Consider the following 18,433-nt stretch of genomic DNA (forward strand, 5'->3'; position numbering starts at 1 on the left):
TTTTAACCAATTTTGTTATTGAAAAGATGTGGTGAGTTGAAATATTTTCATTACATTCCTGAACATCAAATCATTCCTCAGCCAATAATGCTGATGGGTGTGGATCTGTGAAAAAAGGTAAAAACAAATAAGGAAGATTTCTTATCCATAAACAAGAAATACAAGATATTGTAAATATTAAGAATACAAAAAGAATACATTTTATCATTTGTAGTCGTAGATAAAAGATTTCTCTTCGTTTTAAACAATACACCTTTTCCTTGAGGTGTAGTTTTTTTTTTTTAAGTATCCATTTTTTCTTTTGCTTATTTTGATGGATTATACAAAATTAGAGTTCACTTTCTTGAAAATGTCTGTAATATTCAGCAATAATCAGCAATGTATTTGCATTTTTAATTGATAAATTCAATAAGAAATACTCGCCTGTGTGGCACAGTTGACAGAGTGTCTGCTTTATAGTCGCGAAGTAAGCTGATCCTTATGTCGAGGGTTTAAACCCAAACGTGGGACGTGGAGACCAGCGGCCTGTTTTACAAAAGGACTTAAGACTTAAGATTAAATTTCATTCAAATAACTTTTTAATTAACATTATATCAAAAATTATTTAAAACCTTTTAAAAGGAATATGGGAAGATATTTTTACACAAACAGTTTCTCAGACAATTATTTATTTTGTAAAATTTTACAATCATCTTGAGTTTTTGGTCTTGGTCGTAAGTTCTTTTGTAAAACGGGCCCCTGTCCTTACGATGACACCGTATAAACGGAGGTCCCATGTCGCATTAGGTGTTGGCACGATAAAGATCCCTGCCTGTTAAATGGCTGTTAGTTACGAAAATAGGACAAAAAATATTGTAGCTCTCCACTGACAAGTGGTGGTATCTCCATATGAGTGAAAAATTCTCGAGAGGAACGTAAAACAACAAACAAATAATAACAACATTTTGTTTTTGATTTAAAAAAAACAAATAATAGGAAAATCACATGCAGTTGACACGTATTATGTTTCCAAATAATAAGTTCCTCTGCCTTTGAAGAAATACTAAAATTTAACACCACCCCCTCAAAACAGTACAGTAGATTTCTTATTTTTCGCGAGTGGTTATTATCGTGAATTGGCTCTTCGACGTCAAAACGCGAGAACATAAATTCGCGAATGGACGGTTGATCATGAGATTTTACATAAATTATATTTTAACACCATAAAAATAAAAGCAAGCAATTTCATTTCGCGAGTGGTGCTTCTCGCGAAATTACGCGATAATTAATTCCACGCGTATATTTAGGAATTTACAGTAAACACGAAAACAAACATATAATGTCTATATTACAGTAAACCTGGACCAGAACACGTAAAAATTTCAAAGAATACACAATTTTGTTTACTTATCACTTATTACTAATACCTTTATATATAACACACAGAATGTATGTTATTTTAAATACTAGTAGATTCCTTATAAATACGCCTTCTTTACCGTGTCATTCATTTTGTTTGCAGTAGATTTGATGATTTGCATCAATTTTATTTGTTTTGTTTAGTTCTAACTCGTGATAATACATGAATCGAAATGGTAAAAAATACATACTCGTTTTCAATTTCACATATGAAGAGATGTTCAGAACTTTGTTTATGGTCAATAAGTTTTCCGTCACTGGAGGATATGAAAGCACAATTTTCTGTTGTTCCACCATTTGGCTCATTGTGTCCCCAAAATTGTATCGTGAAAGGCAATAAAGAAGATGCATAAACCCAGTGGTTTTCTAATATCATGTCACTTATTCCTATCCAAAAGCCATGACCTACAATTTGAAAAAAAATAAATAAATATTTTTAATTACCACATCTCATTTATGTCGTTGTAAACTAATACAGCATCCGCTCTTTCAAGTATGCTGATGACATTCTTTTTCTCAATTGTTTCGTTGACGAAAAAAATAAATCAATGAAATTCACAATCAAGTTCCATGTGATTATATTGTCAACAATATCAAGTTCAAATATATTTGATTTTATCAATTTAAATGTTCTTTTTGTTTTAAAAAATAACCAAACAGCTGCATGAACAGTAGCATGAAATATGTGGAGATGGCTAACAGTATTCGAGTTCAAAAGTTCAATAAACATTACAAAAAACGAGCAGAGCAAACACGGAACTCCAAAACATTAGAGATGGGATCAGGTGCTATGGTGGAGTAAGCATTCCCTGCCGACCGGTCACACCCACCGTGTGCTTCTTGTCATGAAATAACGCCAATTCAAAGTGTAAATAACGCACTGACACTTATGAAAAACTTACTACGAGGATTTTTCGAAAAGTTCGTGGACGATGTCCATCTTCGTTATATTACTCACTGGAAATTCAAAACAAGCACATTATAATATGTAAAAATATTTGTTTTGTTGATGTGTGAAGTTTCATTCCATTCGATTTAACACAAATAAATTTACTTCATTTTAAAATCAACATGTTTTGTACCCGCGGAGAACACAAAACGACAATGTAACGTCAACACATAGCGTCGAGAATTTATAATAGATACTATACCTATACATTTCACACAGAATATTCCAATGCCCATTCATTAAATTATTTTTCTAATACTTGACATTTATTTTTTAATAATTGATCTCATTGTATAATTTCCTTTGTTAAGGTTTTAATTTCTTTTAGTACTTAACTCTGCTTTCTCGGGATAAGCAACTCTGAAGTGCCTTTGTCCTTCATTTACGTTTCAAATTTTAAAGTTTTGTTCACATGTTTACAGTTAAACCGTTTCTTCACAGGTCATCCTCATCCGATACAGAGTCCCTGTCACTCAAATATTGCCTGTACTATTTGTACACACATGCACAACTCGCTTGCGACATTTTTTCTTGATTCCTTCAATATTTTTAGAGTTTATTCAGGATTTTTCCTGAGAAAAACACAAAATTGCTTCGGTACCTGCTGCTCCGTGACGTTCTAAAACGTCATCATTTTTGTCGTTGTCAATAAGGACAACTTATCTTCTCAACTTAAGTTGATTTCTTTTGAACACCGCAAAATATAAAACCATAATTTGGCACACGTATCGATGTAACAATTCTTAATTTGAATTTCTAGGTAGTTTTTCGTTTTTTCCTCCATTTTACAGAGAATAGTAGTTTTTCGTTTTTTCCTCCATTTTACAGAGAATATGACTATAGACATTATTTATTGTATTGCCTGTAACTGACTAAATTTTGACCTGCTCCGCGATCCGATTTTTGCATTTTTAAAATCTGGATAAGTTTTTAATCAATCGTAATATTTTGTCAAAATTAACACATATCATTTAGATTTATTGTTAAAATATTTGTACCAAATTTGGATAACATTTGACGTCAAGTAAAAAAAAGATATGACAGAAGTCCACGAACTTTTCGAACAACCCTCGTATATGATAACTTTAAAATTAAACGAGACTTGAAATTCTTCTTGTAAGAACTTACCTTGTTTTAGAAATTGCTCATACACAGAGCATTTTCTTTCGTATTAAATATATTGATAGGTAAACTTATATGTTTTTACCTTTCGTCATTGCTTGACCAGACAAGAAATTCATTTCCAGGATTGTCTTTGGCTCTGCTAATTTGGAATGAAAAGATCTACAGAAGCTCTAATGAAAAGAAATAGACACCAATTTAATCTTCTAGGTTGATAAAAATTAACACATGCACATGTAAATAACTATATTAAGATGTTTTGATAATATAACGAAGGATTTTCAATGCCATGAATGGTGGAAAAAATAAACTGACGGTCTAACGAGTCTTCCCTTCAAAATGATACAAACCAGAAAATTCATTACAAACATCCTCGTATAGAAGTCCCTTGCTATTAACAAAATGATATTTATTTAAATCTGCCGTCTCCACTACCGAAGATGTAATCCAATCGGCATAACAGTTTGAAAACCAGTAACATTTGTCGTGATAGGTCACCCAGCCCGGTTCACAACCTGTTGATGTAAAACATACTAATTAATACCATCTTACATTTTAAATCAAGGAATCAGTATAATTTTTAGTTTGTACTTACATTGTGATACATGAAAAAGAATGGCAAATAATGTCACTACACATCTAAGAGACATTGTTCGAAGTTCCAACAGTTTTGGAAAGGGATTTGTTTCAAGATAAGACCATTTTATCAGTTACTATTTGTTGTGTTTATCTAAATGCACATATCCATTTTCAAACGAGTAAGTTGGATGTGCTGTGGTCTTTAAGGTGACTGACTATATTAACTATATATTTCATATCGAAAGAGTATTATATATTAAAATAAATAATTTTCATACATATGTCAAATCGATATATCCTTTTGGCCTTGAAATAAAGGATAGCACACAGTATGACATATCTGTTCTATCATTAATTCAAATACTAGCTGGCGTTTTTAGACTAATTGTTAAGCCATGTCTTACTCAATGAATTATCCAGTGACTTTCCATTTTTCTAATTGTTAAGTGGAGCATATGGAGAGGTGTGACCGGTTGAAAGGGAAGGCTTACTCAACTTTGGCACCTAATCACACCTCTGATGGACAATAAACGTGTGTTTGATAAACAACTTTAACAAAATATAACTACTGCTTGACATTAAAACACTGGAATTCAAATTAAAGTTTAGTCCAATTAAGTCCATTGTTGAACCATTAAAACATTCCTGGCATCAGAAACGCAATGATAAAATTAAATAAAATAGAAAATCAACTGTTAATTTCAGAATCTAACCATCTCCTTACATTGCATTGACTTTAATATTACATATGTCTTCCTGGGGTTTATTTACAAAACAGATATTATGGCATTTAAGGGAGTCTGCTGGGTTGAAATTTGCTTATTCTCGTACAGAAATTATATTAGAAGAACACTCTTACCCCTTCAAAAGTAACTCCAGTTTACCATTATGTTAAAAACACAAAAACACAATACGATGTCCAACTTCCTATCAGTTGAAAAAATATTCAAAATCGATTCATTAAACTTTAATTTCAATCTACAACCTGGGGTTTTCGGAATTTCGTTAAATTTGATATGTTGTATGAAAAGGATTTCTTTAGAATTTTACCACAGAATTTGACACATCTGTTTCATATTTGGATTTTTTTACTAGAAAGAGAGGTTAATGGTTATCTAATAACAAAGCTTTACGATAAACGCGATGACTTTAACTTTTCAATCGCCCACTTCCCTTACTTATGCAGTTATATACCTTTGACACCTGCATACGAACTTATTTCTCTCAGTTGAATCGATGGAAAAAGAACGTGTTCTACGAGGTACTAAGTAAATAATTGACAATCAATTTGATAAAGCAAGAATATATCAACAGTCCAGCAAATACTATCATATAAAGGCATACTTTCGTAAGTTCTATGGTCGATACAATTACCTTGTGAGCAAATACGAGGGTTGACCCAAAATAATGTCACAGTGTCAATATCTTTTATATTTTGCGTCATATTATCAAGTACAATATACCAAAAGATGCACAAATATAAATCTAATTTACATTGAAATTTTCATTTAATAATGTTTATTTGAAATTATGTAATATGGTTAAAATATAGAGCATAGGGGGTGTCGCCGCGTCACAACAGAGTGTCATGTTTTAAAATTTTTTGTTTCTTAGAATGAAAAAGACAAACACATTAAAAAGATTCTAAAAAAAGCACATAATCTCCCAATTTTTTAAAAGACACAATTCTCGTCATTTTCTAGTCTTTATTTGAAAATGAAATGACGGCATTGGTATTTGTGACCATAAACATTGTTGTTTAACTCTGTCAAATTGAACAAAGGGATTGTCGAAATGTGACAAAACGGTTCGATGAGTTGTAATGCATTTTTGCTTCAAAATATGGGAATCATCGAAAGCGACAGTCACGTTAACTAATCAGACTTACAGAATAAAGAATGTAAATAAGAGACATCTTAATAGATGGTTTCAGCAATTTTGGTCGGGTGATTGGTCACTGAATGATCAGCAGAGGACAAGAAGACCGGAAGATAGGAAATCGGACGGAAACGTTCAGTGTTGTCTGACGTTGTCAAAAAGACAGACGTATGGAGTGACATGTGAATTTTTAACCTTGTCTTATGCTACTGTTCAAAAATAAAACATTGACAAAGGGCTTAATTATGAAAAGAATGAGTGTATAATGGTACCAAGAATTCTTAAAGAAAGTGGAATTAGTGAGTGTTTGCATGCGAATCACAAATATTTTTAGCCGGGCTTATTGCTCAAAGAGCAATTGCCGGCTTATGTGATCCTGTTCAAGGCAGGATGTTGACCCCATAGTCGCCAATTTAAAGTTACGTGCAAAAATATAGTTCTTACTCTCAACCGCTTTTGAGATAATACAAACGCTAAATAAAGCAACAAAAAATAAAACGAAGTTTTATCTATATAAAATAAACATTAGTAGTAATGACTTTGAAAACTTCATAAGTCAAAGAACGTAGTTCATTAGCGTAAGGATTTTTGATAATCAGTGTTACCGTAGTTCTCTACACATACGAGGTAAAGCAGGAGAGGGAACCAGTCTGGCCTGTTTGTTTAGATTCAGCTGCGGTACCAGATTAATTCTGATTCTGACAAAATCGGACCGTGGTATTAGGATTGAAAAACTCACTGTCATTGTCTTATCATTTATACTGATAGTTTTAAAATAATTTTTTCATCAGAATATAAACGTGATTCATGAAAGAAATCCATTCTACTCTGTAAATGAGCCCGGCTCTCTGTACTTCTGAGTACTTTGATTTAATCAAACGAAGGGGAAACGTACAATTTATCATTGAGTCAAAAGTTGACAAACATTATTCATACTAAATGTATGGCTATTATATTTTATACATTGAATTGGTAGAGGAATTATCCGTTATTTCCCGATCGTGGCAGGAAGCACACGGAGGGTGTGAGCAATCGGGAGGGGATCCACACTCCTCCATATACATGTATACTGTAAATAATTTAAATGTGTTCTCTACCATCGTTTCATAGATTCATCTGTCGTTGACTTGCTAATTCTGCTACATTTAGCCCGATAAATACCGTGTCATTTTTTGATTGTCATAGAAAATATTTATTAAAACATGCATTATGTAGAACTCAAGCCATCCTGCTATTAGTCTAAAAGCGTGACGAACGACAACTCTACCTAAAATATAGAGGTTAGTACAACTTGACAGAGGAACGACAACTCTACGGAGGCTCTCGTTTCGTCCTAAGTATGACTGCTATTTATATTTCATTTATAGAGTAATTTCTTGTTTTTTTTCTTAGTGAAAATAACGGCACTAACAATTTAAAGTCACCATGGCAAACCGTCTTTTAAACTCAAAATTTTCTGATTGCATACATCAGGCTTTACATTTAAAATCAACAGCACTGAATATAGCTTTCAGATAAATTTTATTTAACTGTTAGTTAAAAAAAATATTTGTTTTTATTTTAAAATCATTTCGGTGATAACTAAAAAAATTACTACATGTAGTAAATGATTCATGCTATGCATTAAATTGAAGTGGACTGTCCAGGTATTTGGATAAAAGATACTAGTACAACAAAGTCTGTTTAAAATCAACATTAGACAAGTTTTGTGGTCGATATAATGACCTTTTCAGCAAATAAGATGAATTGTATACATCCTTCATGAGCCATTCACTGTTTACTGTGTGGGGACGGGGATGGAGGTGCTGCCGCCCTCACGGCACCTGATCTTTCAACGTCTGTGTTTGCTCTGTTCACAATTTTTTATTTCAATGCACTCCTTGTGCCTGATAATAGTACGTAATCTTAATATTTTGTTTCAAATTTTACGAAGTTTTTGATAAATAATTATATCTTTAAAGTTTCAACAAATTAATAATTCATTTATACCTTACATTCTTTGAGCTTATTTGAAGAATAGAGGAATGATGCCCCTTTGACTCCTTGCATCATTTCAGATTTGAGTGACATTTAGTAGTAACATGAAAACATTTTTTGTGCATTTCATTTTATTAAGTTTTTATGCCATATCAATAATAGCAGCATTAGCACGGTTTTTTAAAAGAAGGAAACTTCATCAATATATGGCTACCATCAGTACAAGAAATGAAATGTGTGACTTACTTTACAACCCAGAGTTTTGTAGTTAGGATTGTTCAGTGACATACTCTCCTGGATCTCTGACCAGTCCATGGCCTCGGTATGATAGGTCAATATTTACTTTTTGTTCATTGACAATACATCGTCAATATACCTAGGTGTCGAGTATAAGGCCACAGCAAGATTTTTCTTCTTTTCACGTAAAAGATTTTGATGTAATTCTGCTTCATTTTAATACAAAAATAGGTCTGATAATAACGGGACGCAATTGGTAACCATGGGAATTCCAAAAAATTGTTGGAAGACCTGATCTCTAAAACCCACATATTAATCTAGAACTCTAACATCTTTTGATGTCAACTTCAGAGTACTTGCGTGTTCAATCAGAATGTTTTAATAAAGTAATTTAATTTGCAAATGATCAATGACTAGATAAGTAAATTTATGAGTTCCGTTTTTATTGAAAAAAGCATCTGTCAAAGATATCAAAAAGCCTTAACTTTTATTTATTTTTGGAATAGTTGCATATAAAGTTGAAAAGTGGGAATTTTTTTTATGTTATTATTTTTGGTATTTTTTTATTTGAAATGTTCCAAAAGTTCTTAGAATGTTTTAGCATCCACATCTGATTTACACCACTTCTCGAATATAGTGTTGTACAGTACTCGTATTCTAGAAGTTTCTCCCTCACTAGTGTTAATATATTAAGAGTAAAGAAAGAGGCTTGGTTGAACATATACTGGAACCCGCAATGTATCCTTGTTAGGATTTTTTATGCAGAAGTACCGGTATCCAGTATAGACATGATAATTAAAATTCATGTTCATTGTCAGGAATATTAAAATTATTCAAAAGTGACATACAATTTTGAAGAATTTCCTCCTTAGAAAGGGAGCTGAGAGTGAAAGAGTATAAGTTGTATTAACTCCAGTTTCTTCTACACTTTTATAACGGATTGCAAGGTTTTAAAGGCACTGTATATGTTTTGTCTGGATAAGTAAGGGTACTAATAATTCTATGGAAGTCTGACTGTCAAAACAATACATGTCACATGTTACATACAGCTTGTGTTAATTTTTTTTTTTTTTGGTTTTTCAACAAAGTAATAATTTTATAAAGGCAGTCAAATATTCTATCATCAACTGCAGAATTTGCGAAAATTTAAGTTAACGCGAGATTTATGAAACATTTTCCTTTCTCTGTTAAAAAACCCTCTAGAACTCAACGAGTACATCCAAATATTACATTTGGAAACACAATGAATATAATTTCCCAAAATCAAAGTCATTGTCACCTCGGATTGACACCTCTGTCTAATGGGGTTGGTCAGAACATATCGCAACAATTTATGAAAAAGCTTGCCTAAGACTAAATATACTGCGCACACTAAAATATAAATTAAAAAGAGACTCCTTAATCAAAATATACCTATCATTTGTTCGACCAGTAGTAGAATATGGGGATGTGGTATGGGATAATTGCACTGAAGAACAATCTAAATTATTGGAGAGTGTGCAGTGTGCTTAATGCTGATCTTTTCAAAGATCACTTAAACGAATCACCAACATGTACAAATTGTGGATATCAAAACGAGAACTCACTACATTTTTTCTTGTATTGTCAACAATATGCCTCACAACGACAATTACTGATTAAATACATGAATGAAAATAAAATACCAATTAATATAGAAAACATATTATATGGTGTAGACTCACTAACTCTGGATAATTTTTTTTTTCATTTTTTGATCATGTACATACCTTTATAAGAACCTCCAAGAGGTTTTCATTGAAATTTTAGCTTATTATGATATTCTATGGGAAATATATTATTTCAGGTAAACTGCTCTGTTACGGAATTCTTCCTACTCTGGGTCAACAACAATTTCTCAAACGTATGTTTTTGTTTTTCTTATTTTTTTGGTTTTTTCTCCCTTTTTTGTTGTTCATATTTGATTATATAATCATTATTTTTCCTATCCATTTGTTAAATTATTTTTCTTTTCATTTCTCTCTCTTTCTCTCTCTCTCTCTGAATTAATTCTAAATATGTACCAATTGATAATCTACTCTTCATACATTTTTTTCAATGTTTACATGTACTTGTAATTGTACCTTGACCAATGGAGAGAACGATCATAGGCATTTATGCCTGCTGTTCAATCCATTTCTTAATGAATAAAATATACTCACCGTCAATAGAAACGCAACACCCTAATTTTAGGGGTGAAAATTATATACGGGATATAACTATGTACCAAAAAAGTTAGGACATCTTTTACTTTGCCAAATCAGTTATTTAACGGTTGAATGATTTTCATTCCATTACCGGAAGCTGATTTTTAGCTCCCTGAACAGAAATCAAAAAATAGCATTTTAAATAAAATTATTGACAATATTTTGGGTTTTCAAGGTTTTGTACCTGTTAATTATAAGTCTTGAACTAAAAGTCCGGAAAAAATATCCTTCTTTCTCTTCCGGATGTGATGCCTGTATTTCCTCAAAGTAACTGAAAGCACGCATTTTCATTGCTAATGTTGGAAATTTTCAAAATAAAGAAAAGGGGGAGCTACAGATGCAAATATACACTACATAACGATTTTTCAGGCTCATGTGTTTCAAAAGCATGAATGACAGTTCCTTGAACGGAAGTCCAAGGGTTACTACACTACGCCAAGTTAGAGAAAACTCGACCTCAGTATCTGAAAAACAGGCATTTAAATAAGGACAAGAATATTTATTTCGCTCAGATTAAGACATTGATAAACTTAATGCATGGTAGTCGGGCTGCTTATATTGTACATGGCGGTAGCACGTTTCATATCTGCAGGGGGGATGTTTTAGAGTTTTGTGTTACTTTATAAGGTTTAAAGATAAGATTAAGAATGAATACATAAATGTAAAAAGTAAATTTACAAAACAATGATACTTCATTTAAACTTTAAATGTTATCTTTAGACCTTAGAAAGTAACTCATAACTTTTAAAACATCCCCCCTTCTGACCATTCAGTTAAAACGTGCTAGTCCGCCATGTACAACATAAGCAGCCCGAATTCTACCATGCATTAAGTTTATCAATGTCTTAATCTGAGCGAAGTAAATATTCTTGTCCTTTTTTAAATGCCTGTTTTTCAGATACTGAGGTCGAATTTTCGCTAACTTTGCGTAGTGTAGTAACCCTTGGACTTCTTGTCAAGGAATTGCCATTCATGCTTTTGAAACATATGAGCCCGAAAAGTCGTTATGTAGTGTATATTTGCATCTGTAGCTCTCCCTTTTCTTTATTTTGAAAAATTCTTACATAAGCAATGAAAATGCGTGCTTTCAGTTACTTTGAAGAAATACAGGCATCACATCCGGAAGAGAAAGAAGGATTTTTTTTCCGGACTTTTAGTACAAGACTTATGATTAACAGGTACAAAACCTTGAAAACCCAAAATATTGACAATAATTTTATTTAAAATGCTATTTTTTGATTTCTGTTCAGGGAGCTAAAAATCAGCTTCCGGTAATGGAATGAAAATCATTCAACCGTTAAATAACTGATTTGGCAAAGTAAAAGATGTCCTAACTTTTTTGGTACATAGTTATATCCCGTATATAATTTTCACCCCTAAAATTAGGGTGTTGCGTTTCTATTGACGGTGAGTATATATTTTAAACTAAAAAACCCTCAAAAATAGAGACTGTTGAATGGGGAAAAAATTGATTGATCATGTATAGTCGATATATCTGAATGTCGAATTAAAGGGATAAAGACGACTTCTTTCATTGTTGAAGTTTGACATAAGATTACAAAAACAGTTAAGCTAATGAAGGGCTTTGTAAAAAGATTTCAACTCAACAATTTTTTTGAAGAACTGCAGTATGTGTTTTTTCAAAATTTCCTAAGACACGTCTTAATATTTTTGAAATATAGACATAAGGATCCGTAATAAAGCTCAGGGGTCCACTAAAACAATTCAAATAGAGAGCAAAGACATGAAGACATCAGTGGTAGGATCAGGTGCCATGGAGGAGTAAGCTTCTCCTGTAGACCCGTCATATCTACCCTGTACTACTTGTCTAGATCTCCTGTAGACCCGTCACATCTGCCGTGTACTACTTGTCTAGATCTCCTGTAGACCCGTCATATCTACCGTGTACTACTTGTCTAGATCTCCTGTAGACCCGTCATATCTGCCGTGTACTACTTGTCTAGATCTCCTGTAGACCCGTCACATCTGTCATGTACTACTTGTCTAGATCTCCTGTAGACCCGTCATATCTACCGTGTACTACTTGTCTAGATAGAATCAGGTACCATGGAGGAGTAAACTTCTCCTGTAGACCCGTCATATCTGCCGTGTACTACTTGTCTAGATAGAATCAGGTACCATGGAGGAGTAAACTTCTCCTGTAGACCCGTCATATCTACCCTGTACTACTTGTCTAGATCTCCTGTAGACCCGTCATATCTACCGTGTACTACTTGTCTAGATAGAATCAGGTGCCATGGAGGAGTAAGCTTCCCCTGTAGACCCGTCATATCTACCGTGTACTACTTGTCTAGATGTCCTGTAAACCCGTCACATCTGTCTAGTACTGCTTGTCTAGATCTCCTGTAGACCCGTCATATCTACCCTGTACTACTTGTCTAGATCTCCTGTAGACCCGTCATATCTACCGTGTACTACTTGTCTAGATAGAATCAGGTGCCATGGAGGAGTAAGCTTCTCCTGTAGACCCGTCATATCTACCGTGTACTACTTGTCTAGATCTCCTGTAGACCCGTCATATCTACCGTGTACTACTTGTCTAGATAGAATCAGGTACCATGGAGGAGTAAGCTTCCCCTGTAGACCCGTCACATCTGCATGCCGTGTACTACTTGTCTAGATCTCCTGTAGACCCGTCATATCTGCCGTGTACTACTTGTCTAGATCTCCTGTAGACCCGTCATATCTACCGTGTACTACTTGTCTAGATCTCCTGTAGACCCGTCATATCTACCGTGTACTACTTGTCTAGATAGAATCAGGTGTCATGGAGGAGTAAGCATCTCCTGTAGACCCGTCATATCTGCCGTGTACTACTTGTCTAGATCTCCTGTAGACCCGTCATATCTACCGTGTACTACTTGTCTAGATAGAATCAGGTACCATGGAGGAGTAAGCTTACCCTGTAGACCCGTCACATCTGCCGTGTACTACTTGTCTAGATCTCCTGTAGACCCGTCATATCTACCGTGTACTACTTGTCTAGATAGAATCAGGTGTCATGGAGGAGTAAGCTTCCCCTGTAGACCCGTCATATCTACCGTGTACTACTTGTCTAGATCTCCTGTAGACCCGTCATATCTACCGTGTACTACTTGTCTAGATCTCCTGTAGACCCGTCATATCTACCGTGTACTACTTGTCTAGATAGAATCAGGTGTCATGGAGGAGTAAACTTCCCCTGTAGACCCGTCATATCTACCGTGTACTACTTGTCTAGATCTCCTGTAGACCCGTCATATCTACCGTGTACTACTTGTCTAGATCTCCTGTAGACCCGTCATATCTGCCGTGTACTACTTGTCTAGATCTCCTGTAGACCCTTCATATCTGCCGTGTACTACTTGTCTAGATAGAATCAGGTGCCATGGAGGAGTAAGCTTCCCCTGTAGACCCGTCATATCTGCCGTGTACTACTTGTCTAGATCTCCTGTAGACCCGTCATATCTGCCGTGTACTACTTGTCTAGATCTCCTGTAGACCCATCATATCTGCCGTGTACTACTTGTCTAGATAGAATCAGGTGCCATGGAGGAGTAAGCTTCTCCTGTAGACCCGTCATATCTACCGTGTACTACTTGTCTAGATCTCCTGTAGACCCGTCATATCTACCGTGTACTACTTGTCTAGATCTCCTGTAGACCCGTCATATCTGCCGTGTACTACTTGTCTAGATAGAATCAGGTACCATGGAGGAGTAAGGTTCTCCTGTAGACCCGTCATATCTGCCGTGTACTACTTGTCTAGATCTCCTGTAGACCCGTCATATCTGCCGTGTACTACTTCTCTAGATCTCCTGTAGACCCGTCATATCTGCCCTGTACTACTTGTCTAGATCTCCTGTAGACCCGTCATATCTGCCGTGTACTACTTGTCTAGATAGAATCAGGTACCATGGAGGAGTAAGCTTCTCCTGTAGACCCGTCATATCTGCCGTGTACTGCTTGTCTAGATCTCCTGTAGACCCGTCACATCTGCATGCCGTGTACTATTTGTCTAGATCTCCTGTAGACCCGTCATATCTACCGTGTACTACTTGTCTAGATAGAATCAGGTACCATGGAGGAGTAAGCTTCCCCTGTAGACCCGTCACATGTGCCGTGTACTACTTGTCTAGATCTCCTGTAGACCCGTCATATCTGCCGTGTACTACTTGTCTAGATAGAATCAGGTACCATGGAGGAGTAAGCTTCCCCTGTAGACCCGTCATATCTGCCGTGTACTACTTGTCTAGATATCCTGTAGACCCGTCATATCTACCGTGTACTACTTGTCTAGATAGAATCAGGTACCATGGAGGAGTAAGCTTCCCCTGTAGACCCGTCACATCTGCATCGTGTACTACTTGTGTAGATCTCCTGTAGACCCGTCATATCTACCCTGTACTACTTGTCTAGATAGAATCAGGTACCATGGAGGAGTAATCTTCTCTTGTTGACCCGTCACATCTGCCGTGTACTACTTGTCTAGATCTCCTGTAGACCCGTCAAATCTACCCTGTACTACTTGTCTAGATAGAATCAGGTACCATGGAGGAGTAAGCTTCCCCTGTAGACCCGTCATATCTACCCTGTACTACTTGTCTAGATAGAATCAGGTACCATGGAGGAGTAAGCTTCTCTTGTTGACCCGTCACATCTGCCGTGTACTACTTGTCTAGATCTCCTGTAGACCCGTCAAATCTGCCGTGTACTACTTGTCTAGATAGAATCAGGTACCATGGAGGAGTAAGCTTCTCTTGTTGACCCGTCACATCTGCCGTGTACTACTTGTCTAGATCTCCTGTAGACCCGTCATATCTGCCGTGTACTACTTGTCTAGATAGAATCAGGTGCCATGGAGGAGTAAGCTTCCCCTGTAGACCCGTCATATCTACCGTGTACTACTTGTCTAGATCTCCTGTAGACCCGTCATATCTACCCTGTACTACTTGTCTAGATAGAATCAGGCGCCATGGAGGAGTAAGCTTCTCCTGTAGACCCGTCACATCTGCCGTGTACTACTTATCTAGATCTCCTGTAGACCCGTCATATCTACCCTGTACTACTTGTCTAGATAGAAACAGGTACCATGGAGGAGTAAGCTTCCCCTGTAGACCCGTCACATCTGCATGCCGTGTACTACTTGTCTAGATCTCCTGTAGACCCGTCATATCTGCCGTGTACTACTTGTCTAGATAGAATCAGGTGCCATGGAGGAGTAAGCTTCTCCTGTAGACCCGTCATATCTGCCGTGTACTACTTGTCTAGATCTCCTGTAGACCCGTCATATCTGTCATGTACTACTTGTCTAGATAGAATCAGGTGCCATGGAGGAGTAAGCTTCTCCTGTAGACCCGCCATATCTGCCGTGTACTACTTGTCTAGATCTCCTGTAGACCCGTCAAATCTGCCGTGTACTACTTGTCTAGATAGAATCAGGTCCCATGGAGAAGTAAGCTTCCCCTGTAGACCCGTCATATCTGCCGTGTACTACTTGTCTAGATCTCCTGTAGACCCGTCAAATCTGCTGTGTACTACTTGTCTAGATAGAATCAGGTGCCATGGAGGAGTAAGCTTCCCCTGTAGACCCGTCATATCTGCCGTGTACTACTTGTCTAGATCTCCTGTAGACCCGTCAAATCTGCCGTGTACTACTTGTCTAGATAGAATCAGGTACCATGGAGGAGTAAGCTTCTCCTGTAGACCCGTCATATCTGCCGTGTACTATTTGTCTAGATCTCCTGTAGACCCGTCATATCTACCGTGTACTACTTTGATAGAATCAGGTACCATGGAGGAGTAAGCTTCCCCTGTAGACCCGTCACATCTGCCGTGTACTACTTGTCTAGATCTCCTGTAGACCCGTCACATCTGCATGCCGTGTACTACTTGTCTAGATCTCCTGTAGACCCGTCATATCTGCCGTGTACTACTTGTCTAGATAGAATCAGGTACCATGGAGGAGTAAGCTTCCCCTGTAGACCCGTCATATCTGCCGTGTACTACTTGTCTAGATCTCCTGTAGACCCGTCATATCTGCCGTGTACTACTTGTCTAGATCTCCTGTAGACCCGTCATATCTGCCGTGTACTACTTGTCTAGATAGAATCAGGTGCCATGGAGGAGTAAGCTTCCCCTGTAGACCCGTCATATCTACCCTGTACTACTTGTCTAGATCGGAAAAACAGACTAAATGTAGACAATTCAGAAACATGTTATATATTTTAAAAATATTATCATGTTACATCAAGTGTATTGAAACTGACAGCGTTTTTTTTTTAAATTTATCTAAACATTTTTTTTTTGAATATGATTGTACTGCCTATACAAATTTTCTCCATAAACTTGCAGGTTTATTATGTAGTACGCAAAAAGTATATATGTAATTGATTTTAGTTAATTTTTGTGATTTTAATTTTGTTTTGTATTTTTTATTTATTCTTAATCGCCTTTGTATTTTATTTAAGTATCCACAACTGATTTGCGCTACTTTTCAGATGTATTTTGTTCTGTGAAGTACTCTAAAATAAGTTTTCCGCGTTTACTAAATGATTCTTCTGTTTATTATGCAAATATATAATTTACACTTTGTCAATATCTTTAGATTTGTATATCGCACTTCCCGATCGCTTCCCTGAAAAGAACACTTGTTTTCACCTTCCAATCAAATTATAGATGTTCGTTTTCTTTTTTGAATCATGCCTTTCTATGCTTCTAGGGATCCATTAAACGAAAATTGAATGTTCTAAACCCCATTTCGCAAACATTTGATAGGCTATTCATATATGACGAGGAAATTCTTTGCTAAGAAATGCAGGGGGCTAGGATATCGAAGCAGTGTGTCTTAGTGACGGAGGTACAAGGATTTTTTCATGTATCTAATACTCAAATGTAAAAAACAATAGGATATAAATTTTAAAAAAATCAAATATTACATAAGTACTTAAAAATGATATGAAAACCCCCTAAAACTATACAATTTTTAAGAATAAATTATCTAAACAAATATTAAAAAAGAGGAAAAGGATTACGGTATATACATAAATATTGCTGTTATGCACATTTTATAACGAATTCAATTTCTTGAAATAGAATTAAATTTTCCGTCAAATATGACTTACTGGAGTGCATGCATGTACCGTGTACTTATTTTGAAGCACAACATGTCTGTTTATGATACATAACTTTGTTCCTCCATTACATACCAGTTGTTGATGATGGTAAAGGACACGAGTTTGACAGCTGTCTCGTCCCCCCCGGGCTGGGCGGTCCAGCTTCTCCGTTATTAATAGCCCCCATCTGACGTCCACTGTCCTAATATGAACTTCTCTCTCACTGGACCACGATCATTTAACTCAAAAAAAAAAATAAAAGTGAAGTAAAATTTTATTGCTTATGACCGAAGTTTTTTGCTAATTTTAAGATATTTGATATAATTTATAGCTTGCCTAGTATTTTTTAACATCATTTGGCCAAACAACCATTTTTCGCGACATGGTAACAGTCCCTCAGGTTCCATAATTGGCAATGAGTACGTCACAAATGATATTGGTGACTTTAAAATTATTTCTTGCGTTACTAATACGCTTTATGATATGTTTATGACATAGGGTGGAAATGCGTACATTAATCCACAGATATAAGTTTTTAATTGTCCACATTTACTGACACAAAATTCCTCTGGAACAAAATTTGTGATCGGTATCTGAGGGGAGGGAAACAGTGCGTGTGGCGGGGAGATGTAGAGAGCGATAGATGTACTACCCGAGGTTTGACGTAGCAGTTTCTCCTACTCGCAGTCTAGTATGTAAGAGCTGTATTTTAACAGTATCGGTTACGGGCGAGGCTCCCTTTATTCGAGTTTCCTTCAACTGGTTTTATCTGCTGGGGTTTAACGCATGGTCCTTTTAAAACGAGCAAAATTACTTCATTTTTGATAAAATGGATTCGTTTTAAAGTTCAAAACATGCCCCGCTAAAAAAATATATTCTTAAAAAGAAAGTGAGAATGAGAGTGAGAAAATAAAATTGAAAACCGGTTAACGTAACTAGGAATCTTTGAAAATG

The 18,433-nt window shown here is 35.7% G+C and overlaps 2 protein-coding genes across 3 annotated transcripts in view; both read right to left on the reverse strand.

Annotated features, from left to right (window-relative positions):
- LOC134247832 (C-type lectin domain family 3 member A-like) overlaps positions 1 to 18,433 on the reverse strand; it is a 35,037-nt gene that overhangs the window by 7,632 nt on the left and 8,972 nt on the right. The gene's annotated exons all lie outside the window — the stretch shown is intronic.
- The window catches only part of LOC134247830 (CD209 antigen-like protein C), a 20,458-nt gene continuing 2,025 nt past the window's right edge, over positions 1 to 18,433 (reverse strand). Inside the window, exons 3-7 of one of the 2 annotated variants that reach the window (XM_062730236.1) lie at positions 17,573 to 17,721; positions 3,905 to 3,984; positions 3,555 to 3,642; positions 1,590 to 1,803; positions 1 to 105 (exon numbers count right to left, since the gene is read on the reverse strand). In XM_062730236.1, coding sequence (XP_062586220.1) covers positions 78 to 105; positions 1,590 to 1,803; positions 3,555 to 3,642; positions 3,905 to 3,984; positions 17,573 to 17,666 — 504 coding nt within the window. In that variant the 5' untranslated portion in view covers positions 17,667 to 17,721 and the 3' untranslated portion in view covers positions 1 to 77. Of the gene's footprint in view, positions 106 to 1,473; positions 1,804 to 3,554; positions 3,643 to 3,904; positions 3,985 to 17,572; positions 17,722 to 18,433 lie in introns of those variants that run through there. The other variant, XM_062730235.1, reaches the window with a different exon arrangement.

This window comes from Saccostrea cucullata, unplaced genomic scaffold, assembly GCF_032062105.1.
Source record: "Saccostrea cucullata isolate Sc308-1 unplaced genomic scaffold, CSIRO_AGI_Scuc_v1 ctg295, whole genome shotgun sequence".
Taxonomy (NCBI): Eukaryota; Metazoa; Mollusca; class Bivalvia; order Ostreida; family Ostreidae; genus Saccostrea; species Saccostrea cuccullata.